At 39.0% G+C, this 27,838-nt stretch overlaps 1 protein-coding gene across 2 annotated transcripts; it reads right to left on the bottom strand.

Moving 5' to 3' along the window:
• Positions 1-187: 187 nt before the first annotated feature.
• On the bottom strand, positions 188-26,145 carry LOC148870994 (uncharacterized). 2 transcript variants are annotated; one of them, XM_088967152.1, is made up of 14 exons: positions 25,278-26,145; positions 24,403-24,489; positions 24,005-24,121; positions 23,688-23,738; positions 9,844-10,015; positions 9,412-9,732; positions 8,008-8,211; positions 7,388-7,897; positions 7,095-7,304; positions 4,984-5,172; positions 4,107-4,279; positions 1,270-1,422; positions 1,100-1,181; positions 188-1,018 (listed from the first exon to the last, which is right to left on the bottom strand). In XM_088967152.1, the coding sequence occupies exons 3-14, from the start codon at positions 24,031-24,033 to the stop codon at positions 629-631; spliced, it is 2,484 nt and encodes an 827-aa protein (XP_088823278.1). In that variant the 5' UTR covers positions 24,034-24,121; positions 24,403-24,489; positions 25,278-26,145; the 3' UTR covers positions 188-628. The 2 variants fall into 2 exon arrangements, with proteins under 2 accessions (XP_088823278.1, XP_088823277.1); XM_088967151.1 differs by having other exon boundaries at positions 24,018-24,121; positions 25,278-25,983.
• Positions 26,146-27,838: the final 1,693 nt, after the last annotated feature.

Consider the following 27,838-nt stretch of genomic DNA (forward strand, 5'->3'; position numbering starts at 1 on the left):
TAACCTTGTTGAAAATTAGGTGCTTGGCTTGCGTTGTCAGGACTCAGGGTAATAACCGGATGATGAAGTGATAAGTGAACCTTTTCCGTAGTAATAGCAATTCATTGACTCACTTAGGATCAATCTATTTCTTGTCACGCATTACGCATAAAGAACAGACCAAGGACGAGCTAACCACCAAAGGGCATAGATGAATTCATATTCCCATTGAAATTGCCTCTAAAAATGTTGGTTGTATATACAATGATGAAAGAATTACAACTTGATTCGTGTCTAAACTCTAAAAAGTGTGTTGAATAGGAGTAAAAACCTGGCAAACAAAATTTTATCTGCTCCTCGGTTACCTCGTGGCCTCTTAATCGCTTGAAACAACCAACTACCAAGATCATTCCATTGGCTTCAAGCTTCTTTTATGACTCATTTCCACTCTCCATTGGAGCGTGAAATCGAAGATGCAGAAAAGGATATAAACAAGACCTCCATCATCACGCACTGTTTGGCTGTTAACTGTTAGAGAAAGAATGTATACCTCTTCAATCTTCATGAACTTTCTGGGTGGGTAAAAATGAGTTCCAACTCTGGGTAACATAATTGGTTAGTGTTAAGACCTCGATGAGAACCGAGCTTCCTATAGTCCAAGTGTTTTCTGACTGTATCCATACTTCTGCCTGTACAATAATTTCTCCTTCGTCTTAAGCTTCTTTTCCATCTTTTGCCTATACCTTTCCTCCCTTTCTCTCTCATAAATTCCTTGCCAATACACTTCCCCTGTTAGTGGCCAAAGCCATCTCTCCCTTGGAGGGTCATTGTCATCGGCCGCCTCTGCCAGATCTTCATCCATACTCTTTAATAACGTAAAGTTAAAGTACTTTGTCCACATAAATTCCTTCCTTTCTTCAATAGGATGTTGTTCCTCAAGCAGACCAGTGTGTGGGTCAATATAAACCATCTTTTGTGCACTATGGTAAGCCCAGACATTAACCAAGAGCTCCAACATCCGGCAGTAACAGTGTTTTTTCTATTTATCATAAAACCACCAATAATTTAATAACCAAACAAAATCCTCAAGTTATGATAGTTAGGAGGTCATGTAGCTTACCTCAAGCTCTGAGGATCCCAGAAAGCAAGTACTAGTCCTGCTCATATTAATACCCAAGCTATCAAGTGAATCGAGAAACATCCTGTAATCCAGTAGTGAAAACTATCAATACATAAACTGATGAACATAACCTCAGTTTGAGAGACATTGCCAAGATATCTACAACCTACCTTGAAAACATTACAAATTCCATAAAGGACGGTGTTGGCATCACCCAACTATGAAGTGCAGACCAGTGACCACCATCTTCAGGCATGGGAGGCAGAGCTTCAATATGTGAAGGTAAGTCATACATCTGACGGAAGGCATCCGCAAAAGCAGCTCTGCATGCATTTAGAAATAAAATGAAATTATGTTCCTCGTTTGTCTGGGAAGGAACAAAATGAGAACCTTATTAATGATGGGAAGACCAAATACAAATTTGTGACATAAAACTCTCATAGGAGAGTGCAATATGTCACAAAATTCTTCAGAGGTTTTAGAATAGGGAGGGAAAGCCAAGTTGTGTCTCATCTTTAATTTGCAGATGATACTTTAGTTTTAAGTGAGTTCCGGGAGGTTAAGATGTCAGAACTGTAAAGAGGATATTGAATTAGTAGGGATAGTTTCAGTCTTGAAAGTCAATTTGAGAAAATGTAGTTTGGCAGGCTTTGGAATGGAGCGGGTGGAATTGGAAGAGTATGTGGTAGTGTTAGGTTGTGAAATAAAGGAGTGACCAATTAAATGCTTAGGTTTTCCCTTGGGAGGCAACCCAAGATAAGAGGCTTTCTGGGAAAGTATTATTGAAAGGTTTGGGAAAAGGTTGGCTTCTTGGAAGAAGAACTACATTTCCAAAGGGAGGAGGGTTATTTTGATCAAATCCACATTGTGTAATCTCCCAATCTATTTCTTGTCTGTGTTTAGGGCTCCAAGTAAGGTGGTAAGGAGAGTAATCATTTATTGAATTGGGAAGAGGTGTGCAAATCTAAAAAACTGGGAGGTTTAGAAATAGGAAAGGATTCAAGAAAAAGAATTTGGCGTTGTTAGGGTAATGGTTATGGAGGCTTCCAAAAGAAAGAGAGGCTTTATGGCATTTGGTGATCAAGAGCATCCATGGGTTGCACCAAAATGGATGGGATTTGGGGCCTACCAGGGGTGCAAAGCTGACTTATTGCCTGCCTTCATGCAAAGAATAAGGTATTATGTGGTTACAGGGCAAGGTGTGAAGTTTTGAGAAGATACTTTTTTTTTTTTTTGGGGGGGGGGGGGGGGGGGACTCTCCTTTTTGTCAAACTTTTCCGAGAATTTATAGACTGTCCAGTTCTAAAAATAGACTAATTGTGGATATGGCAACCTTAGGAGAGCAGTGTATAGTTTGGGACTTGGGTTTAAGAAGGCCTTTAAGGAATCTTGAAACAAACTAGCTGGTTTCTCTTGTAACCCTACTTGAAAACTTTGATTTGTCCTCATCAGGGAATGATGAGAGAATTTGGATCCCTAATACCAATGGATGTTTTACTTGTGCCTCCTTTTTTAAATCCTTATTTCCCCTTACAGAGTCTCAACCTTTCCCAGTTAAAGAGGCTTGGTGCAGCCTGACTCCCCCAAAGTAAAGATTTTCTGTTGGGAAGCTATCAACCAAATCATCAACCACCATGAATGGCTCCAAAGGAAATGAAAATACTAGGCTCTCTCTCCTCGTGTGTGTGTGTGTGTGTTCTTTGCTTGAAGAGAAGGGGAAATACTAACCATCTAATTATTACATTGTTCCCATGCTTCTACGGTGGCAGCTTTTCTTCTTATTGTTAGGAAAAACTTGGGTGGCACCAGCTGCAGTAGTAGACCTATTTAAAACAGATGTTTTTGGAGGCTCTACACAAAGGCAAAATTGATTGGCAATGTATGCGTGGGGAGGTGCTTTGAGGTTTACGGTGTGAAAGAAATGTGAGGATCTTTTAAGAAAGGTGCAAACAAGTGGAGGAAGTGTTTTAAGTTACAAAAGTAAGGGTACCTCATTGGGCTGTGATCTGTGGGGCATTTCAAGGTGTTTCTGTTAATGATTTGCTTAGGGAGTGGCAGGTGGTGATGGAGTTTCAGATTCCAAGACAACAAAGGGTGATTTATTGGTCCCTTCCTGATATAGAGATGCTCAAACTCAACTTTGACGGCTGCAGAATTGGAAATCCAGGGCCCTCGGGAGTCAGGAGTGGGGAGAGTTGTTAGAGACCATGGGGGCAGTATCATTGTAAGCTTTTCAGTTCTGGTGGGCCAAGGGATTCTCGAGGGGTGAACTTCTGGCATGGTTCATTGTTTGAAGTTGTTGGCTAGGCAGGATTTAAGGAATGTGGAAGTAGAGGGTGACTGTCAAGTGGTTTTATGTTGGATGACAGGTCAAAGTCAAATCCCATGCAAATTTAGACCTTTAGTCAGACTTGCTCAAGCTATAGGTGCTGCATTGAATGCCTCGGTCAAGTGGGTGCCTAGGAGTGCCAACATGATAGCTGATTCTTTGGCTAAGGCTGGGGTTGGAAAAGTTTGCTTAGATTGGGGATGCCCAGGACCGGATGCTAATTTGTACTATGTAATCAGTTGCTGTCATTTGTTTTTGTTTCTGCTGTTAATTGTGGTGAGACCTCTCTTGGGAGGCCTAACGTTGTATACTTCTTTTGCAGCATACTTTGTGTGCAATTTAGTATTGAATGAATATTTTTACCCTGTTACTTATCAAAAAACAATTGTGTATTTTATTTTGCCCCAATAAGTTCTGCAAATCAAAGCAACTTCTTTAGCAGGTTGTTAAGGATCGAAGAAAAATTCATCTTTTGGTTGGCTGCAGCCATACAACTATGCATTTAAAAATATTTGTGAAAAGTGAACAAAACACCAACTCAACCCCAAACCCCAGAAGGGCACATGCATGAAAATTGAAAAAAATGTCACCCACCTTAAAGCACCACTCCCCCACCCATGCCCACTTAATAAGCATTATTATATGGTACAAATTCAAAAAAAAAATGATATAGCATACCTGCACTGCCCACCATTCAATATGTCACAAATAGACCAAAATGAAAGCATATCGTTGCCCTCCTTAACTCCACTGTCTAGATCCAACCTGGCCCAGTAATAGATGACATTTCCTTTAGTTTCTGCTTGTATAGTTCTTTCCAATATTTCTTCAGCTTCAACCGACAAGGAAACCTGTTCTCAAAAGAAATAACACATGAAGCTTTAAGCCTCAAATTTCTAAATCACCCAAAAGTAAGATAGCAACCTCAAGGATATTTAACATTAACCAGAGACAAAAGGAAAAAAAAAAAGGTAGCAAAACGGATCAAGGAAAGTGAAGACATGCAAGAGTCTCAAGACTTCCAGTTTTTTCTTTTGCTTTTTCTGATTAAATTTCACATTGGTTTATATGAGTATGTTTAGGTTTCTGAATGTGTGGAGGGTTCATGTTGAGCAACAAGAATTAGATTCATAAAAGAAATGAGAAGCAACCCTGACATCAGCAAAGAAAAAAATTGTGATGGCTTAAGGAAACTGCAGATACACAAGAGTCTCACGGGTTCTTTTGTTTTCTTTTGCGTTTTCTAATTAAACTTTGCATTGGTCTATATGGGTATGTTTCAAGTTTTTGGACATCTAGAGGGTTCATATTGAACACTTCTCCCTACAAAATCTTAGCAGTACAGGTCAAAATATCCAGCAACAAGAATAGAATACTAAAAGTGGTGAGAAGCAACTCCACAACCCCAACGTCAGTAAAGAGGTAATTGGAGATAGAGAGAGAGAGAGAGACAGAGAGTAATTTACTCAAATGATACAAATCATGCAATCTAAAATCACATGTGCTAGATCCATAGACAGCGTAGCATTAGTGATAGACCTCCAAAAAAACATACCATCTTTCCAGCAGCACGCCATGACTGAAAACCAATCCAAGGTATATTGTGAATGTTATCCACTCTATTTGCAATAGAAAACATGCCTCCAATCTCACATATAAGATCTCTGTAATATGTATCATTTAGGACTGGAAGACGGCCAACTGCGTCCACATCATCTGAATTTAATCTCCGGGCATTTGCAGACTGATAAGAAGAAGATTAGAAAGTAAGAACAAACTAAGAGTACATGAAAGTGCAAGATTTCATCATCTGTAGTATCTAAGAAAACCAAATAACCTTCACCTTACAGGACAAAGAAAAAATGGTTAAAATCTCCTTATCAGAGGTTTTTTTAGGCATTCTTGCATTGTTCTCAGAATCAACTGGATCTGATGATTCTACATAAGCTGAATTCTTGGCACTTATAAGGAATGAGATTGGCCAAATCCCTCCATTACAAAAACCTTGTGGGAGGAGGCTCTCATGCAACAATGCCTGGATAACTTTACATGCCACTGCAAGGCTACTTCTAGATGCACTCTAGCGTTGACACTTTTGAAATATATAAAGTGGTATCTATTAACAAATTACAATATGAAAATATCTGCATATTCCAGAAATTTAGTTAAATTTGGTAAGACATTAGTCTTTAGAAATGAGATTTAGCTTAACCACAGAAGTATGGAGGAGCACTTATTAATTGAAGGTGATTCTCAGGTGGTGGTGGGATGGTTCTTGAACCCGGATTCTGCCATTTGGGGTTATAGAGATCTCCTCAAAAAAGTGAATTGGCCAACTAGCAACATGACAGTTGGTGTTCAGTGGGTGAGAAGATCGGCAAATGCTCTAGCCAATTCATTAGCCAAACAAGGGGCATCTCGGGACTGTCTGTATTGGACTACCTTGTAACCTGTTCAAATTCTGTTTGAAAAACTGTCTTTAGTTTTTTTCTGAAGAGGTCACACCTCATGCCTCTTCTTGGGATGCTTGTAACTCTTACCTTTTGTGGTCAATAAATTTCTTCAGTCATTCATCAAAAAAATAAAATGGAGGATTCATGGAAATATAGACATGTGTTGAGAGAGGTAAAACATCTGGTAACGGAGTTGAGAATACACCACAAACGGGATTACAAGATCAGCCAACAGTATTGCTGATCTAAAGACAAGGAGCAGTTGGGAATCAGCCATTTTGAGGGGAAGTAACCCAAGTTGGATCTGTGTAATGTAAATATCAACATAAGAGAAGGGAGTAAAGCAGTGTTGCTGATGCTAGCCCAAATATGGGGGACTTGGCAAATCTTGTATATCATTCTTTAACATAAATATCAATTAAGTTACAAATTTAGCAACCAAAAAAAATTGTTGGTCCCAGCTTATCCAGGGTCTTGGGATGGGTGGACTGGATTCGGACCTAATCTTTGGGAATTCATGCACAAAGTATCCACTCTCAAACCTAAACCTGCATTATCATGCTTGTCATCCCGAGGTTTTACCATTTTACCAAGCAATGGTCCATGCGGAAAGAAGTCAAAGAACTCACAAGGAAAATTTTTGAAAACACAGCAAGGCCTTTAGTTTCTCATGCAGGTACATGTTGATTCTTAATTGATGAGGCTACTTCTCAATGAGTTTAAAGAGTTGAAGCAGAGATTTTGTTTCTGGGTGGTTTCTTGTTTTGTGCCTAGAGGGTGGTATACTTCAAAGCAATTCCTGTTGCTAGGCCATTTTTATATTTCATTACAAATTACTGATCAAAAAGAAAAAAGAACATTAAAAACCAAGTGTTCCATAGATCTGTAGACCCTCAAAAAATCAGAGTACTCAATTAAAATACCTACAAACATAAGCCACAAGAAAGGCACAAGGTCTTAGAATATTACTTGTCAGATGAGCTACACTAAAACCAAGTTTGAGTAACCAAAGAGGAGCTCAAGGAAACCAAATTTATATGGAAAAAATGTGATGTGGAGAATAAAAGAGACCAGAACAAGTGATCCTTCAGGAGCATACAGTTACATCTAACTGAAATTAGTTGAATAGGATATAACATCCATGAGATAATAAATACACAAGAAGAATCACAGATATATTGGTCATGCAGGTTTTACTGCCAGGAAAACTCACTAGACTTAACCCTCGGTACAAAGAACCATGGTGCAAAAATGGCCAGGCTCCAGCTCCACTGTAAATTTCATAAATGCATAATGGTTTTCCTGTTCTTTCTAGCTCTCCTTCATCTCTTTCATTTGCTTCAAATTTAAGTTTTTCAGATTTCCGGGCATTGCGGTATATCTCATCCCATGAACTGGAATCTTTCTCCATCCTATCTTCAAGCTACAGATTGTGACATAATACTTTGCTTCAGTTTTTTCCCCTGGAAACAAGAAAGAAAAGTGAGGAAGAAACAATCACCATACCTCCTCTATTTCTCGCCTCTCAAAATCTTCAGAGCTTTCCATTTTCCTCAAAACATCCCAATCTAGCTGGGTGAGGCTGTCCCGTGTCAGAATCCCAGTTTCATTGTCTGGAATATTCTGCACATTGTTGTGGCTAGCAAATTCTTCCTCCAGGACACGTACAATACTTATTTTTCTCCTGGAACTACTATTCTGATCAAAGTTAAGAATTTCAGTGCCCCTCTCCATTGCATTCCTAAAAGAGTTCCACTCCCATGAATGACCTTGAAGCTGAGAAATAGGATGGGGAAGTAATGCATCTGATGGAAAGTGGAGTATATTTTCCAGAAGCAATGCATAAGAAGCTATACATTCTGACGCCATCATGTTCTTAGCAAGCAGCCTTCCGGAGGAAGCAACTGTGAGAGCAAATTTAGATGGCTTCCTATTTGTGATTAAAAGAAAGAAAGCTCTCAACAATGTATCAGGGTTGTTCTTTTTGAAAATTAAGACATGGACACCATCAACAACCTGTAAGTCCATAATTTGTTTAGAGAAAAGTAAGAAAAATAGTAAAAAAATATCACCTGTTTCTTTGGTAAAAATTTCCAAGGATAAAATAAACCACAGCCTAAACTTACATATTTTTTTATGACAGGGATATCTGGTGCAATCACAGGGATTCCAAAGGCCATGGCTCGGATCAGTAATGGAGGAAAACCTTGTTCATCTTGGAAGGACCCATAGAGAACAATGTCAGCCATTAATAAAATGCTATTTGCATCACCATCAATGCCATAGTGTCTTACAGAATCATGAGGAAGTCCTAGGTGGGAAGCTACTTCCTGCACCAAAAGCATATAGGATCAGTTGGCATTCCAAAGAAGCATATAGTTAGCAACAAGGGAATAAAGAAGACAATAGGGTTCCTGTGATAAGGTCATAATAACACATCCAGGAGAAATGAAAATATAAATGAACTAAATCAACTATGTTCCTGCATAAAGAGCATCATTTTTTCCAAGGAACAAAGATGGAAGTATAATGAACTATATACAATCTGCTTAAGCATGGAAGGGAATTGGATACATGATTGTTTTAGAGATCCTTGAGAGCGGTGAACATTTTTATTTTTATATCATGTAGGTTTGGACCAGGGATCAACAAATGGACATTAACTCCTAAACATCCTCTACATTGGTCCTTTTTTCCATTTTTTAGTCAGAAACTTATTTGATACAAAATGGATTCTTCACAAGGGAGAACAACCATTTATCAATTCCATGGGATTTTTTTTTATTAATAACTGCAAATTCATTAATATTAAGAAATACGTGTACAGAAAAATACAAAAGAATGGGAGATGAACCCTCAGATCCCCCCCCCCCAAGTTATATTTTTACAGTTGCACGCAGAATATATTTTCTCTTCCCACTCCTTGCTTTGCCAATACATCGGCAAAGCAGTTTGCATTTCTCTTGACCCATTGTATTCTCACTTCCATATCTTTGGTCAACCAGTTAAACCTTTTCTTTACACTGTCGTAGTGCCACAGCATCATTTATTTACTCATTAACCATCCCACCACCAGCTTTGAATCTCCTTCAATAATTAGTTTTCTGATATTCAGCAGTCTTGCCCTTTGTACTCCTATCATAGCCATAACCTGACATGAGAGAATCCCCCACGCCAGCTGGGCCTGAGAACAAGGCTCTTATCTTCTCCTCCTCATCTCTGAATACCCCTCCATTCCACGGGAATTTTCTACCAATGAAAATAATGAAATTACTGCATGACTCCCATTATCAATTCTTATATCTAATATTATTACCTAGGCTTCTTCCTAGGATCTCCCATACAACTATTGATGCTCATATTTATTTTTCCTATGATTTTGTTTTGTTTTTCACATATGACCTCCTTAGTAACAGATTACCATATTACTATGTTGTTTCTTACAATCTATGATAAGATATGCATCTTCAGTTTGATAGCTAGTATATGAAAAAAGCATCAACATTAGAAACAGATTGGTAGCCACTTACCTTCAAAGCATCGTTATATCCATCAGTTGAGTTTCCACATAAGAAGACAAATTTAAACGATCCTCCTTCCTCTTTCCTCCTTGTCAATTTGATCAAAAGAGGTCCTATGGCATGCATGGCCATGGCATAATCCCAGGATAGCTTATTGTAGAAGAAAGAACTCCCAACAATAAGAACCACCAGATCATCATTATGAAATCCATTGTCTTTCTTTAATTGATATTTGGAGTGGGACTTAGCATAGCTCTCGGCAGCCCAAACATCCACTGGGGATCCAGGAACTACAAAGAAGTTTCCAGTATCAAGCAAACTGTGTAACATCTGCATGGGATAAAAAAAACTGAGAAACGACATTCAAGTGTCCCATTGATGGATTAAGAAGAAAAGATATGTATTTGTAATAAAGAAAAATTTGATAAGAGTGGAATTTACTGGCAGAGAAAAATCTGGAAATACAACAACATCAGCCCTGCCAAAAGCACTTCTCCACTCTGTAATGATGTGATTCCATCTCATCTCCTCATAAATTGGGAGGCGCTTTGCAAGGTCATCTTCTTGAATTATCCATATCATTGGTATAGAACAAAAGGGCTCCAGCATAAGGCTGCATATGATACAATATAAAATTCACTATTCTAACATAAAAGCATCTCATAGAAATGGACCACTATTGAGTGTCCAAAACTCTGTACACAGAAAAATGAGAAAGTAAAGGTGCAGCTACTTTAGCAATAGAAAGAGACATTCAAGCAAGAGACTAACTGCTTTAATTGTGTACACTTGTACCTGTATAAGAAATTGAATGCAAACAAACTCTTAATTCAGAAAGCCCCCTTCTTATTCTTTATGTCTGTATATTTGTGGCTTACCTAATCGGCCATAAAAAACTTTATTACTATCAAAAGTAAAGAAAATGGTTACAAGGAAAGATGGCCAAACCTAGTCAACAGAGCATAACTAAAAGGCAGACCTAAGCCAGTTAGTATGGCCCACCACAAGCTCCTCCCTATGGCATTACCACCAATCATCTCCTCATATCAGTAAAATCATCTATTTCATTATTTCAGGGATCACAAGGACATTCTTTTGTCTTCTATAGATTGATGACTATAATGTGAAGGACGTGTAAGTGTATATAATTGCATCTGGGTTGGTGATTTTATAAAATGATCCATAGGATCAGTAACCAATGGGCAGGCAAGGAACTTTGATCAAAGAACTCTTATGCAGCCTTCTTTCAAAGATGTTTTTTTATCAGGAATCGAAAGGTACTTTATTAGAAATGAAGTTATACAGATTTACGACCAGATTTAAAAACCAACAAGAAACATGTCTTATCAAAAGTTACAATTCTTACAAATATTCCCAAAAGATTTGATCCCTAAACACCCCTTATTTTGCCAAAATATCAGCCACTCCATTTGCTGTTCTCTTAACCCACTTGAATCTTGCCTCAAGATCCTTTGCTAAGCTCTTTATTTCTCTGATTATATGTCTGAACTTCCACACACATGGACTGCTGTCACCCGTCCAAGAGATTACTAATTTTGAATCACCTTCTATCTCCAGATTCTTAAACCCCCACTGCTTTGCTAGTTTCATATATTGATGTAAGGCTGTTAGTTCTGCTCTTGCAGAGTCCCCAACTACAATCGGCTCTGAGAACAGAGTTATCACTTTCCCTGCATCATCCCTGAACATGCCTCCAATTCCTGACAGTCCAGGATTTTCTAGAGAGCTTCCATCAAAGTTAACCTTTAACCTGTTAGGCTGAGGAGGCTTCCAGTCCAAAACTACTTTGTCTTTCATAGTAGTTGAATTTACTACTTCATACCTGATGAGAGATAATTTGGCCCGCCGAATGATGTGATGACACATGGAGTGACACGTCAGCGACCTCGGTGACCTCAGTAATCCGAGTCATCTTGTGCACCTCGGGTCACCCAGCTAGACTGAGGCTCGGATGGCTCAACTATAAGCACCGATCTGTTGAGGTGCCACGTAACCTCCATCTAGAAGTAAGCCAGCCGTCTCCAATCTCCTTGCGATCACGGCACCACGTCAACGGAGTTTATCTTCTCCCCGCTCGATTCGGATGGACCTAGATAAGCATTATTAGCTTACGCGGAGTCCATCTTCGGGTGCAAAACCAACTCCGGACCAGATGGGCCGACAATCTCGTACACACATTGTGAGGCCCATGGCAGTTCGCCTATATAAAGGCCTAGCATCCAGCCTTACAGGGTACGCGCAACTCAGCTCTCTCAAAACCTCCAATTCGCTAACTTAAGCATCGGAGCGCCCACACCAAGTAAAGCACCCCAGACACTTTGACATCTTTTTCTTGCAGCTTGACCATGCGACTTCACTAGCCCAACATCCGAGCTGTCCTCCAGCAGGGAGCACCAGATCGCACCCCATCAATACCAAGCTCTGATAATGTCATCCACTGCCACCAATCGGAAAGATGTTGCACTATGTAGCTCAATAAATAATCAGTTAGATATACTTGGAAAGCTAAAAATGCCCTCCAAAGATTGGTATTTCTAGTTCACTCCCCCAACCTTTTCATGACAAATAATCAAAGGACTAAGCAAATATCCATGGATATTGACTGCATACCAGATATTTGAGAAAATGCAGTACTAAGCACCTGAGTGTGACTCGTGCTCTTTTGTCCTTGATTAGGTTCTAGGCTATTGAAATGGTGGAAAGAGAATTCTTGTGATTGTCGGTATGGATGTTGCTTACATGGTTTAAAATGTCCATATATTTCCTACTATTTCTACAACATATTTCCATTTCCATGGGTACTGACATGAAATATTGCTGGAATCAGCATATTCCCCATTAAAAAAACTATCGGTGCTATGTGGAGTAAAATAATTATAACAGGAGTTGGTGAAAATATTTTAGATATGTGGAGTAGCAACGTCATTGTCTACCTAATGGACATGATTATCACTTTGAGCCATCTCAAAATTCTTTTAAAAAATTAAGTTAAAATCTTAGTTTTTATTGTATAATAAATTATTGGGTTGGTCTATTAGAATCATTTGCACTTTCCATTAGTTTAAACTTTGCTTGAACTCACTCTATCATGTAGTTTTGACTCTTAGGCTCCGTTTGGTTTGTGGGAAGATTTGGGTGGGATGGGAAAGTGTAAAAATTTAAGTTTCCATTGTTTGGTTTTATTGGGATGGGATGGGATGGGAAAGTGTAAAAGGGGACCAAAATGGCACTGTTCACCTTCCTCCTTCATTCGAGACGAACAAAGGCAATGGCTACCCCCTTCATCTCCCACCTCTCCCACTCTCTTTCTCCCCTTCTTCTTCTCGTTTCAACCTCTCTGTTTCCTCGACCTACACATCGACAGCCTATGCTTAAACTCGGGGGTCAAAAATTCTTCCACCTCATCTAACTTCAGTCTCAGCAATGGTGTCTGGCCTTCCTTCAAACCGTCAACAGCCGGCATTGGCGTGACCCAAGCATCCCCATTGCTGCGCACCGCCCCAGTACTCAAAGCCCGGTTGGCAGCCCTGTTCGCACTTATAAACAAGGCTCCATGTCTGTTGCTTTGATAACAGAATCAACTATTGGAAACAAAGACACAGATAGAAGAAGTTGCTTTCAGCATTGACTTGCTGGAGAAGATGCATATGGGACTCTCAGCATTGACTTCTTCTATCCAAACGGGGGAGTTGCTTTGGATTTTTGCCGTTGTGTCGATTCCCCTGCGCTGGCAGTGGCATTGGTGTCAGACACCTGTGTTGGTGCCGTTGAGCAGGATTGTGTTGTCGGATTTCACTGTTAATGTGTGTGGGACCTTCAGCATGGTCATTTTACAGGAGGGAGATGGAAACTCGAGTTTTCTCACTGGGGTCGCATTGTTTTGGTGTGACCCAGAATCCGCGATTTTGGGATCTTGCATCCCACTTTTTTCTCATCCCATCCCCCTCTTTCCCTCAAAGCAAATATGAGAAAAGGGAATATTTTTAGAATACTCCCTTTTTTCTCATCCCCATCCCACAAACCAAACGGAGCCTTAAAGTTTACAGGACATCATAACATATTATTTTACATAATAATCATAGTTTCTTAGCTTTGATAATTTGGAACAAGATAATAATTTAAATGGTCTACCTATGCATCTTTTATCATTGCATAAAACAACATTCTATATTTTTGCATATTTCACAACGTTTCTACCATGTCTATAATTTTTAAAATATTTCCAAATTACTGTTGAAATATTTGCACATGTACCTACAGGGGCATTTAGGTCTTTTTCTTGTGTATCATGTCACCCTAATTTATAATAAAAGAAGTGGCACCACCAAGCCCACATTATTGGATTCTCCCAACATTCTATTCTCTTAAACTTTTGTAGGTCTGAATCTATTTTTTACATGGTATCAAAACAGGACTGATCGAATCAAGCTTCTTCTTCCTGAACTTTATTTCTTTGGAGTTTGGACCTATAACTAAAAAAGGGGATCTTGACTAATCCGGAAGCACTTTTCTTCCCCTTTTTTCTTTTTTCTATGGTCATAGAGCCAAGTGAGACTTATAGTGTGGTGACAAGGTATCAGTGAAAAAGGAAGTAGATCATCATCAATATTGATTGGGAAAATGACAAGGATGAAAAAGCCTATAAGGCTCTGCTAGATAAGTAGAGTGTTTGCTTTCCTCCTTGGTCTCCATCCTTCATATGAATCTATCTGTGTACAAATTTTGGGGTGCAAGTACCTTCCCTCTATATAGGAAGTGTATTCTCTTAGTCAGAGGAAAGTAGGAAGTAAGCAATGAATTTTGTGCAGGGGGAGCAGATTGTGGTATCTGCCAATGGGAGTGATGGAGGAGGTATGAAGACTTATAGTAACACAAAGCATGATGGAGCTGAGAAGGACAAATTGTGATGTACACTGTACACATTGCTAGAGGCCTCAACATACCAAGAGACATGTTAGGAATTGGGATTTGATTGGAAACCCAAGAAATTCCAATTCCAGAAGAAGCCAAAGAACAAAAAGTATAATTCATCTAATGCAGTTTCTTGTAAGGCCATGTTTGACACTACTACTTAACCATGAGCATCCTGATAGTTCTGTACCCCGAGAAGAGCTTTTGCCTACCATGAGAGAGCTCTTTGCCGTCAAAGATCACCTTGAACAATATGGTAGGGTTTTGAGCTAGTTGGAGGAGACCACCATAACTCCATCCATGAATCAATTTTTTTTTTTTTTTTTGATCAGCAACATCAAATTTTATTACTTAGAGAGAAATGTACAAGACAAAGGCAGCCTCGGCTACCACCAAGAAAATACAAAGACAATTTAATATTCAGTCTTACAACTGAGCCCAGAAACACACTGCCCTGTTTACCCCTTGCTTTGCTAGTTGGTCAGCTAGATCATTTGCTGACCTAGGAGTCCATTGAATTATCAGCTGCATATCCCTTGAGAACCTCTTGAATTGTTTGATCTTGTTTCTAAAACACCAAGGAGCCTTCTCATTCTGTTTTAGCCAACTTATTACTATTTTGGAGTCACCTTCAACTATTAGCATCCTTACCCCCATTTCCATAGTTTTCTGCATCCCGTAAATCACTGCATTCAGTTCTGCTGTAACAGAGTCACACACTCCAATGGGGCCTGAGTACATACCCATGATCACTACGCTTACATTTCTTAAAACCCATCCAATTCCAGACGGACCCGGATTCCCAAAACTACTTCCCTCAAAGTTTAATTTCAGGAATCCCAACTATGGGGGTTCCCAACCCTTTAGTGCCTTCCACTTGGCTGAAATTGAGGCTGCAATTGTTCTCCAGTTCCTTAATATGTCATCAATAGAGAAAGCTGAAAACAACTCTAGTGTCTTTGTCTAGAATGCCACTTTTGCCATAATCCCTTCAATGAATGCTTCTTTGCTCCATCCATGTATCATTTGTTCCAACTAAGACTCCCTAGATGATTGATTCAAGGGCCTCAAATATGACTGGTAAGCCCAACTTGTTTTTCTCTTGTAGTTTGTTATCTAGAAGAGACAAAGTGAGACTACTTGATGGTTCTTTCTCCACCATCATTGGTTAAGGATCTATCTATCTCTCTATTGGTTTTGATTTATCACATGTTCTTCATGTGCCTAAGTTACTCATTAACCATCTATCTATTTGTAGTATTACAAACTCCTTAAAATGTTCTATAACTTTCCATCCTTACTTGTGTGTTTTTCAGGATTCTACCTTCGAGAGGATGATTAGTCGAGACTAGAGAGTGCATGGTGATGGTTTATATACATTGGAAAGTAGAAATGGTGTAGCAGTGTCTAGGTTTGTTGGGTTCGTCAGTCAATCAGTGAGTCCTAATAATAAAGATGATATTTATGTTTGGTATCATCATCTTGGTCATTTGTCCTTTGAGTCATTAAAGCTCTATTTCCATCAATAACAAGCATGCCAATTGAGTAAGCACTCTAGAACTAAGTTTTTCACAAAGTAATAAAAGAACATCTTCTCCTTTCCAAATTGTTCACTCTGATGTATGTTCCCTGGTTCCTTTGTAACTAAAAGGGGCAAAAGATATTTTATTAGTTTTATTGACAACTTTTCTTGATATACATGGATTTATCCTTTCTAATCCAGTGAGGAGGTTCTAAAAATAAAAAATAAAAAATCACATGTTTTTCACACAATTTCATGTTGAGATAAAAATCTTCCAATCATATAATTCTAAGGAGTATCTGAAGGGTGATTTACAAGAATTCTTTGCATCTTGTAATTCTCTTCATAGAAGCTAATGTCCAAATACACCACAACAATACAGTGTTATAGAAAGAAAGAACTATCATATCTTGTTGAAGTTCTTTGTGGTTGGTTTATTCACATGACTATCCCAAAGACGAGGATGGACGTATTCACTGCTACTTATTTGATCATAAGGATGCCTTCTCGTATCCTACAGTATAAGGCCCCACATCAGGTGTTATTCCCTCAATCCCTTTGTCTCTATTTCTCTTTGTATATTTGGATGTCATTGTTTATTTCATAACCACTCTCTTTGCAGTAAACTTGATGTTCAGTCCATTTCTTGTATGTTCATTAAGTATCTACCTTCACAGAAGGGGTATAAGTGTTTTGACCCTAAGACCTAACAGTATTTTGTTTCCATGGATGTATCATTCTTTAAGAGTCAATACTAAATAGTTCTTCCCTACCATTCCCCGAGGGAGGATACTAGAAGAGAAGCAAGTTTAGACTCATATGCCGTTTCTTATTCTTGTTCCCACTCTTTCTTGACCTACTCAGGTTTTTGTTTTTTTATCAGTAAAAATCTTTCATTAATAACAGAGAGATTAAGATACAATAGCTAAAGATTGCATAGGAAATTGCAATCTCCAGCAATCAGTTACAATTCTGCCCAATACAAAGAAGATCTATTTGCCCCTTGTTTTGCTAGGGTATCCGCCATCCCATTTGCATCCCTTTTAACCCAACCAAACTGAGAGTTGAACTTCCTTGCAAGTGTGTCAATTTCTCTGAAAATAAACTTGAGCTTCCAAGGTGCTGATGTGATGTTTTGGCCCAAGAGATGACCAATAGAGAGTCTCCTTCAATTTCTAAGTCTGTTGTTCCTAACTGCTCAGCCATCTTTAGACCTTGAAGTAGGGCTAGAGATTCAGCTTGTACTGAGTGACCATAACCTCTTGGTCCAGAGTAGAGTGCCACCACCACACCCAGATAATTTCTAAACACACCCCCTATGCCTGCCCTTCCAGGGTTGCCAAGAGAACTCCCATCGAAATTCAGTTTTAGTTTGTTCTGTGCTGGTGGCTTCCATTCCATGCTTACAAGAACTTTGGGTACATCTGTTTGTGCTATTTCAGCCCAATTCCTTAGTATCTCATTCGTGGAGTAGTTTCTAAAAATCTCCATGGTCTTCACCCAATGTGCAGTTCTGATTTTTATGGCTTCAATAACTTCCTCGATTGTTTTGCTTTTTCCTGAAAAGATTCTTAGGTTTCTTTCCTCCCAAATAGTCCATACTGTAGCTGCTCTCACTGCCTTCCATATACGTTTTCCCCTTTTCTTCCATTGATACAGAAAAGAGGGGCTGAATAGATTTACCACATCCTATGGGGGAGCCCATCTGCATCCAAAGAGAGAACAAACAACATTCCAAATACCAGAAGCAAAAGAGCAGGATAATAGTAAGTGGGTTAGAATTTCACCACATCCCAAACAAAGGACACACACGTGAGGAGAGAGGCAATTGTTTGGCCTCCTTTTCTGTAGCACATCACAAGTGTTTAGCTTCCCTAGGAACACGTCTCAACAAAAAGCTTGTACTTTTGGAGGAATCGGTTTAGTCCAAATTTCTCTCACTGGGAAGTTCACCCCCATAGGGTTAATATGATTGAGCAAACCAAAGAAAGATGCACAGGAAAATAAACCATCAGAAGTTGGGGACCACACTCTACAATCAGCTATAGATTGGTCCAAGTAGGCCCTCTCAAGTGTTGAAATCAACAGCACTAGAGACTCAAACTCATTTTCCCTCAACCCTCTTCTAAAGCCAAAATCCCAAGAGATCCCTAATTCTGAAAGCACACCAAACCTAGCAACAAGTTTGTTTTTATAGTTTGATAAAGAGTAGAGGTCTGGGAAATTGAACATTAGAGGCACATCCCCAACCCAAAGGTCTTCCCAGAAGAAAACTTTGTTGCCACAACCAACACCAAACCTAATAAATTGAAGAAAAGTTGGATATACCTCAAAGATTGCCTTCCAAGTAGAGGATGGAGCTGCATTGGGGGCTAATTTTGCATCCCAACCGTTATCTGCACCACCATGTAAGCTTTTAATGACCCTGTGCCACAACCTTCCTCACAAGGGAATCTCCATAGCCATTTCCCTAGGAGGGCCTTGTTTCTCTTTATTAGGTTCCCTATACCTAATCCACCTTGGTCCTTAGGGTAACAAACTTGCTCCCATTTCACTAAATGATCTTTCTTTTCTTCACCTGGCTCCCACAAAAAGTCCATCATAATCTTCTCCAATTTCCTAACCATTTTCACCAAGATCTTAAAGGTGGAAAGGAAGTAAGTGGGCAGGTTTGCAAGGGTTGATTTTATCAAGGTGATTCTTCCCCCCAAGGAAATATAATTTCTCTTCCACATTGCCAAATTCTTCATGAACCTCTCTACCACCGATTTCCAGAAGCTTTCAGCTTTTGGATTCCCACCCAAGGGCATTCCTAAGTATTCCAGAGGCCAATTTTTCACTTCACAACCTAGCAGATTTGCCATGGCTTGGATATCCCCCCCCCTTCAATGTTGATTCCGGCTACACAGCTTTTTCCCCAATTGACTTTCAATTTGGAGGCATGCTGAAATTCATCCACCAATCTTTTCAATCCTTAAACTGGCTTCATCACAGCTTTCACAGAAAATAATTATGTCATCAACAAATTGCAAATGAGACACCACCACTTCTAATCTACCCATTCTCCAACCTTTAAAATGGTTTTCTTGATCAGCTTTGGTGATTTGTCTACTCAAAACCTCAGCCACAAAGGTAAATAAGAATGGAGATAAGGGGTCACCCCGTCTTAGTCCTCTTTTAGCCTGAAAGAAATCCTTTGTTACCCCATTCATCAGAATAGAAAAATGTGTTGAGCTAATACATTCTTTAATCCACATCCTCCATCTTTCACCTAGCCCCATCTTTTCCATTAAATTCAACAGGAAGGACCAATCCACCATATCATAAGCTTTTTCAAGGTCCAATTTACAAATCAAACCTTTGTCACCTTGTTTTCTCTTAGCTGCCACACACTCATTTGCCACTAAAATTTGATCAACAATTTGCCTCCCCTCTACAAAAGCTCCTTGGTTTTGAGAGATAATATAGGGCAATACAGTCTTCAACCTACCAGCCAGGACTTTAGCAATGATTTTATACAAGCTACCCACAAGACTTATCGGTCTGTAATCCTTAGAGGTTCTGGCCTCCTTCTTTTTTGGCACTAAAGCAACAAAAGTTGCATTTGCTCCAGGCGATAATTTCCCTTCTTGATAGAACTCCACAAATACATCCATTAATTCATCTTTCAAAATTTCCCAACAATCCTGATAGAAAGCCATTGAAAATCCATTTGGCCCCGGTGCTTTAGATCTATCCATCGAGAATATTGCTTCATATATCTCCTCAATAGTGAAGGCTCTTTCTAGGAGGTTAACTTCGGATTCTAGCACTCTTTCCCATTGTAAATCTCCCAATTCTGCCATGTTTTCATCAGAGGATGCTAGGATTGACTTAAAGTGATCCACAAAGCATCTTTCAATTTCCTCTTTTGCAGTTATCACTCTTCCATCCACCTCTATACTGGAAATTTGGTTTTTCCGTCTTCTCCCATTTGCTAGAGAGTGGAAAAAAAACTGGTATTTCCATCCCCTTCCAGAAGCCATTTACATCTAGATTTTTGCCTCCAAGAAATCTCTTCTTTTCGTAGAATCTCTTCCAATTGCACTTTTAAGTTCCATCTTTCTATTCTATCCTCCACCCCACACTCTTTCCTGGCCTCCTTTGGTCCACTTCCTCTATTTTCTTGGTTAAATCCTCCTTTATGACCTCAAGTTTTCCAAATTCCTCTTTGTTCCACTCCTTGACCTTTTCCTTCAATCTTTTCAGTTTCTTAGAGAATCTCACCGCTTTGTTTCTAGCCCTAATCCCATCTTCTGACCACCATTCTTTTACCCTTTGCAAGAAGTTTGGAACTTCTAGCCACATGTTTTCAAATCTAAAAGGTGTGGGGACACCAATAAGATTTTCTTGGTAAAGGCTTAAAGGGCAATGATCAGAAGTCACTCTAGGTAGGGATTTTAGTGTCAAAGTGCCCCACAACTCTTCCCAATCAATGGAGTACATGAATCTATCCAGTTTTGAGCACACTTGATTTTATTGGAGATTTGACCAGGTGAAAGAGGCTTGTAACAAGGTAGGCTCTTTTAGTTCTAGGGACTCAATTAGGGAATTGAAGTGTTTCATGCTAGATGTTAAGGGTTGGTTGGGGTTGTGTGTCTCATTTGTATATCTTATTACATTGAAATCCCCACCCAAACACCACGGACCCTCCCATATGCCTCTGACTGCAGCTAGCTCTTCCCAGAATGCGAGAACTCCCATTTTTTTCTGGTTGAAATCATCAAGTGCACCTGCGACCATTTTCCACCCCTTGTTTAGCTTGTCCCTCCGGAAGGCATACTAGTTGTTTTCTCCCTTTGCCAAAGAACTCTGTTAGTAAAATAAATCCTCCATTTCTGTTCCTTCTATTTTCTACTGTGAATCTCTCCCCATTGTTTGTCATTTCATTTCCCCACCCTTGTATTCTTTTTGCAAATAGAAGGCCATCTACGAAACCTATAAGCCAGTCCACTACGTCTGATTCCATTATGATAGTTGCTCGTCGGTCTTCCTTGATTTTCAATAGCTTCTTCCCCCTGCTTGTTATTTCCTCCATAAGGACCCTCTTCTTCTCCAACTGAAGCATTATTCTCCATTTCGTTGCCTGAACGAAACTCTCCATATCCTCTTCCTATCAAACCAACTGAACGAAACTCAAAGATCAAATATGACTTGACAGTGCAGAAAATGAAGAAGATACTAATAATGGTTATGGTGATGTTGACAATGATTGATTTTATATCTAATAATCCTGGCCTTACAAAAAAAGGAAATTAAGTGAAACTTCATTAAAGAATATTTTTATATCCAATATATTTGGCTATAAAAGTTAAACATGTCAGATAACTAATAATTGATACAATCCAGAGAATAAGTATTCACCATTATCCATGTAGGATAATTAGATAAAGTGGCATATGAAACATAGGGACCATTGTGACCTACTCAGGTTTTTTTTTCCTCATCCATTTCCATCGTCGTTGGGACCATCAAAGCTTGCAAGATGTGAAAAGACCATAGACTATGCAACCAACACCAACAAGCTCTCATGAGGTAAATCCACAAGGTATTATCATTCCTATTGACTTTCCCACTAATTTTGTTTCTAGTGATGCTCTTATTGCTATTGATGGCTTTGATGTCCCTATCGCTATCTGTAAGGGTGTTTGCTCATCTACCGCAAAACACCAAACTGACCATTTCACTTCTTGTAGTCACTTGTCTCCTTTCCATGCCTTTCTTGTAGCCATTTCCCATGTCTATTCCTAAGAATGCCACAGAAACCTTGTTTTCACTTGAATGGACAAATTCTATGAGGGAGGAAATGCAAACCTTACAAAAAATGACACGTGGGAGTAAGTTGATCTTCTTGAGGGGAAAGAGCTAGTTGGGTGTAAGTGGGTGTTCGCTGCTAAGCGTAGGGCAGATGGCTCAGTGGAGAGGTATAAGGAGAGGCTGGTAGCAGAGAGATTCATGTAGGTTTATAGGTTGGACTGCGGATTATGCTGAAACATTTGCCCTAACTGCAAAAGTGAATTCAATAAGAGTTCTCTTATTCCTATCCACCAACCTAAATTGGATCTTCATCAACTTGACATTAAAAATGTGTTCTCGAATGGGGACTTGGCGGAAGAGGTATACATTATTCAATCTCTAAGATTTCTTGTTGAATGCAATAAATACAAGGTTTCTAAATTGAGGGTGCCTGGTTTAGTAGATTAAATAGAGTTGTCCAATAGGTGGGTTTTAGGCAGTCCCAATCAACTCACACATTGTTCGTTGTAATATTTGCATGTGTAGGCATAGGGGCATTTAAGTCTTTTTCTTATGTATTGTCACCCTAATTTATAATAAAAGAAGTGGTGTCACCAAGGGCGGAGCTAGGACTTTTTATTGAGGGGGGCTAAAAGCTAGCAAGTAGGGGTGGCCACGAGACGAGCCTTCCACGAGCTATTCGAGCTCGACTCGATTTAAACCGAGCTTTGAGCTGAATTCAAGCCCAATATATAGGCTCGTTTGCTAATCCAGCCGAGCTCGAGACCAGTGAAGCTCGACTCATGAGGCTCACGAGCCTAGTATTAAATAAATAATTTTTATTATATATAATAATATTTTTATTTTTTATGTACAATGGAAAATAATTTTAAACATATAATTTTTATTTTTCAAAAGAAACTTGGCTTATAGTCGAGCTCAAGCCGAGCTGAGCTCAAACTTGCAAGCTATGAACCGATCCGAGCTCGAGCTCAAGCTCAAGCCTGATGCTATTCCTGCAAGCCTAGCTCGAATAGCCAAGTATTCGGCTCGGCTCGACTCGAATCCACCCCTACTAGCAAGCATGGATAGGAGGGCCAAAAGCTAGTAAACATAGGTACGTGGCCGAAATCTAAAAGAGATTTAAATGGGTATTATGGGGATTTTCAAGGCATAAGGGGAGCCATGGCTCCCCTCTACCACCCTTGGCTCCACCCCTAGGTCCGCCTTGGATTCTCCCAACATTCGATTGTCTCTTTTGTCTTCTTCTTCTTCTCTCTCTCTATTCTCTTACACTTTTGCAGGTCTAAATCCATGTTTTGCAGTTACCTATATCTGGATGACCTATATTTTCACCAACATCAACATTTTAAACCTTGGTTGTTTAAACACTACAAGAAGCATATTTTTGTATATATGGTATAAGGTGCCATTATGTAATGGTAAAATCTCAGGCAGGCAAGCATGAGAACACAGGTTCGAGTTTGAGAGCAGCCACTTTGTCCAAAAAAAAGGCCAAAGGTTAGGACGGTATCTAGTCTACCCCTCCCAAAATCCCAAATAGTTGGGACCAACATCTTTTTGTTACTCATCAAAGTAATAACAGTAACAATGTCAAGGAAGAACTCACTATGCACAATTGTTCATTACTCCTCTTTCGTAGTTTTTTGCATAGAGAACCATGAGGTTGGAAGTTGGAACCAAATGCTTTTGACATGTTTTAATTTGCAATGTGGTCAATATTTAATATTGCAAACCATTCTCCCTCAGTTAACCCCAAGGAATACAGCATGATTATGTACTTTCTTGGCTCACTTGAGATTATGACTTCATCCAGTCTTCCTTATTGGCAAATTGACAGAACTAATACTTCTAAGATAAAGTACCATTTCAAAGCTTCAAACTCATTACCATACTATTTTCATCTCATACAATTTCTTTTTCCTAAAACCAAATGATGTTAACATTGTTTCTATGTGTCTGTTCCCTTTTTTTTTTTTTTTGCCAGGGGATGGGATGGGAGAATCAAGATAAATTGAATCATACAATGTCATACCTTGAAATGGCCTTTCTTGCTTCAACAGAGTCTACAATAATACCTTCAAAACTGCAAGAAAGAATATACCATGAGCCATTTGTACTGGCTATAAATAGTACGTAAAACCAAACATGCCTACAAGAGCAATAGATCAGAGAGTGGAAAAAAAATAAAATAATATGAATATTATCCAGCCATAAAATGATACCTCAAAAAAAAGGAAAAAGAAAACAGACATACAATTGGAAAAGAGAGAAAAAAGTTGGCAGCTACAACTTTTTTCTTAAGAATAGCATGATTGCAGGCCAAAGAGAACCAGATAAAAGATCAATTACATATAGAACCTACAGTGACCAATCAACATGACCAGTTCTATCAGGAGTTAGAATGGAAACTTGGCCTCCTATTTGCTCCCACAGAGAACGCACTTGGCCATCCTCTACTGCATATATCTGTAGAATAATCACAGTAAAAGCACATAAGCTTGGAACAACCATCTGTGAGAATGTTGATGTTGTATGCAAAGGAAGTAACCTTCCTAATATATTGATTAAGCACATTATATATTTTTACATGATTTTGAGGGAGTTCCCTTCTTAGTGCCTACAACATTGATTTGTTGGCATAGAAATGCTTATGAATGGTCTACATAGGAAATGAGCACTTGAAGGAGCATTTAGTACTGTGACAATAAGGTATTAGATTGAGCACATAATTGTAGAACCAAACCCACCTTAAGCACATAGCCTAGCCCCTGAAGATTCTTCATAACAGTAAACAGCAACAACGAGGATGGGCTCTTTTCCATGTTTCCTAAGATCTGAGGTTCAAAGCAACAAAATACTATCAAAATGCAATTATTTGTTCAAAACATAAATGCAAAGTAGTTCTGTGCAAAACACTACAATGGATGTAATGTAGTCAACCCTGCACCTAGGGATGGCACTGACACAAAAAAATGGTGCATTATAGTTATGTCAATTTGATCTCAAAATTACTTTCTGAACTTTCACTTTTACAGAAGAGAAAGAGAGAATGCTTCTCCTTATAGAAGCTTTTAATATATGAAATAAGAATACAAAGTAAACAGTTTTAGACTGCCTACTATCCACATGCACACCCAAAATTCAAATGTGATTCTCAAAAATCCATTAGTGCTGTAAACCGAAATATCTGAGGCAGATATCTCATAACTCTCTATTGAACAGCTGGAAACTTATTTAATCCATAGCCAAAAGTGTAACTGCAATAAGCATTGTTCTGGATAGATGCTACAAAGTATGATAACCAAAAACTAAAAGGCAGTAGCTCATGCAATCAGAATTTCACAATGGCAGATATTGAAAGCATGGAATCTAGCCATATAACCCCTCTGCACTGCATACATAGAATGTGATCATAGGATCTTCAAGACTAGCTTATCCAATAGGCTCTGCCACATTGAGTACATCGAGAACTCTATTCATCCCTAAAGTTACATCAATAGCGTGACACCAAGAGCTACTCAATTATGTGAAACTAAAATCAAACAAAGTATCGAACAAAGGATGTAAACTTTTAGGCAGTGTCATAAGCAAAGAAAGAATAAGAATTATAAGATACACTCACAATCGCCAATCTAGGTGGACGAACGGCAAGTCTAGTCTCCAACCGCAACCGATTAAGACCGCCATGTTTCTCAAATCTATCCAACAGTTTCTTCGGCACGAATTTCAAAGAAGTTCCAAATTTCAGCGCCTTCCGAAATGACCCCCCGCTATCTCCACCCGGCCTAAAAACCGAAGCTATCGAACTCTGCAACACTAACGACCCCACAATGAACAAAGCAATAGCGAAAAAAACCGCACCGTATAACAAATACGTTCCTTTAAATGGGAATCCCTTGCGAACGCCTCGATTAGGATGAGCTCGAGAACGCCATTGCCGATCCGAGCGACGATCTCTCTCATCTCCCTCTTCGGCAAGATTTCTCTGGCCCTCTGGAAGAGAACTCCGCTTGAACCGAAGCCTGTCGCGGATCGAACGGAATCCTAGGCCGCCAATTTCTTCCGCCGGAGATAGAATCTCCGCACTCGAGCTTCTCCCCATCTCGCCTTCCTCTTTAGCTTCCCTCCCCTAATTTCTCCTCTTCCGAACAAACAACAAACTCAAGAGAAGCTTCTGTTAATGGCGGGAGAGGCGTACGTTAGATACGGAGAGCCACGATGACCGCTCTTCGAACAGTGAGTTCTGTAGCAGAGTGGAGATCGTCGACATGAGTGTATGAACCAATCAACCTGGCTCCTCCCGGTATCACCTCTACTGCTAACTCTCCTCTCCATTATAATAAAGGTCTTAACCGACTTCTTAATTACTATTTTACCTTTAATTATTGTCAAACAGTGCAAGGGTATTGACGTCATTTGGTGATGGCTACAGTGGGATGTGAGACGACGGTGGTCTGTCGAGTCACGAGTGACATCAACGCGGGATGTTTGAAGATGGTCATGTGAAAATGGAATTTGTAATTTACTACCGGCCGGGGCTTCAATTCAACCCGTCCGGTGACTCGACGGGCCGAGCCGCCGGTTCTTCGGGCATGATTTGGTCAAGCTTTCCAAATTCAGACTATTCAGTAACGATTTTTTTTTACTATTCAGTAACGTTTTTTTTTCTTCAGTAACGATTAACGAACACGGAACAGCGATTGTGGAATTTTGAAATTCAGTCGTTGAAGATGCTGGAAATATTTCTTATTTTAAAAAACAAGAAAATGAAGCCGTCAAAAATAAACAGTTCAGATCTGCTCCTCACGCCGACCTTACGGGCATATCCCACCCTGTATAGAACATCTTGTGTTATTATTCATATTCTCAATGCATGGTGGGAAGTGACTGTGAGTTCATTGTGAGATGTATTCTATAAGGAGCATGGTATTTAAAACTGGCACGGTGACTGAACTGGTCAGGGGTTCGGTTATCGTGCCGAATGGCCGTTCGACCTTAACAAAAAAATCAAAAAATTGAAAAATGATTAAAACCGTTCAAACAGTTAATTGGCCTATTCAACAGTTTGTTAACTAAAATCAATAGTTTTGAAAAAAAAAATGATTTTGGAGAAAAATTGAACCGATCAGGTGACCAATTCCTGGTTTTTCCAATCCGAATTTCCAATTCGGTCCAGTTTTAAAAGCCATGATAAGGAGTAAATCCAATTCTAAAATAAAGCGTATGATCGTATTGAATGATTTTTTTGGTTCAATTAATGAGATTCCTGTATTTCAAGAAGAGGTTTGACTCTTGTTAATCATTGCTTGGTTTCATTGTTGAGAATTCTAGTTAATGGCACCCGTAATAAGGATTTTAATCCAAGTAGAGGACCTCTCCATACCTCTTTATTATTTACTTGGGGTTGCTTATTGTTAATGGCACCCCTAATAAGCATTTGGCGTTTCTTATCTGAATGTCTTATCTCTTTTTTGCAATTAAAATGCTTCTATAAATACTGAGTTTTTAACTGCAAAAAAGAGATAAATCTTTAAAATAAGGAATGTCCAATGTAGCCTAAATGAGGTTGTCAGGACAGAAGATCTCAATGGTGCCCTCAAGGTTTAAAGTTTCGATATTATACGCCCGATATGGGGTGTATTGTATCGTATCTTTGAAAAATAGATACGGGATATGCATGGAAGTCGAATGTTTCATTTTTTTTATTCATATCAGACCCGTATCAGGGGCATATTGGAGCGTATCGAGGGTGTATTAGTAGCGTATTGACGAAAAATATATGGCCGAAAACTTAGAAAGGGGGGGGGGGGGAAGCAAACTTCTTTTCCTCGAAATAAGCCTTATTTCACCCCCAAATAACTCTAAAACTCTAAACTTCATTCCTATAATGCTAGATTTGTAAAAGTTTGCATGAAACAAGTGTGAATTGATAGCTTATTTTCTAAGATTTTTTTAAATTTTGAAAAAATATGGCAAAACAGGTATTTTTTTCAAATTTTTATAATATATTGTGATTTCTTTTTTTCTTGAATGTTTAAATTTATGATGATCTACATTTCTTACATTCAAAATCATAATTTTTTGTGTTATTAGTATATTTATGGAAATTTCATGAAGATATTTGGGGAAAATGTAAACTAACAAAAAATTTGGAAATGTATTGTTTTTTCTCTGCCTATAAAG

The sequence above is a fragment of the Nelumbo lutea genome, chromosome 2 (assembly GCF_056320005.1).
Source record: "Nelumbo lutea isolate HS-2025 chromosome 2, American lotus-T2T, whole genome shotgun sequence".
NCBI classification, from domain to species: Eukaryota; Viridiplantae; Streptophyta; class Magnoliopsida; order Proteales; family Nelumbonaceae; genus Nelumbo; species Nelumbo lutea.

Coding starts and splice junctions, on each gene's coding strand:
- LOC148870994 (XM_088967151.1), bottom strand. CDS start 25,757: ATGGGGAGAAGCTCGAGTGCGGAGATTCTATCTCCGGCGGAAGAAATT. Junction 8,212..9,411: donor GATATAACGATGCTTTGAAG/GTAAGTGGCTAC, acceptor CTTTTGGTGCAG/GAAGTAGCTTCCCACCTAGG. Junction 5,173..7,094: donor TGTACCGAGGGTTAAGTCTA/GTGAGTTTTCCT, acceptor TCTTCTTATCAG/TCTGCAAATGCCCGGAGATT.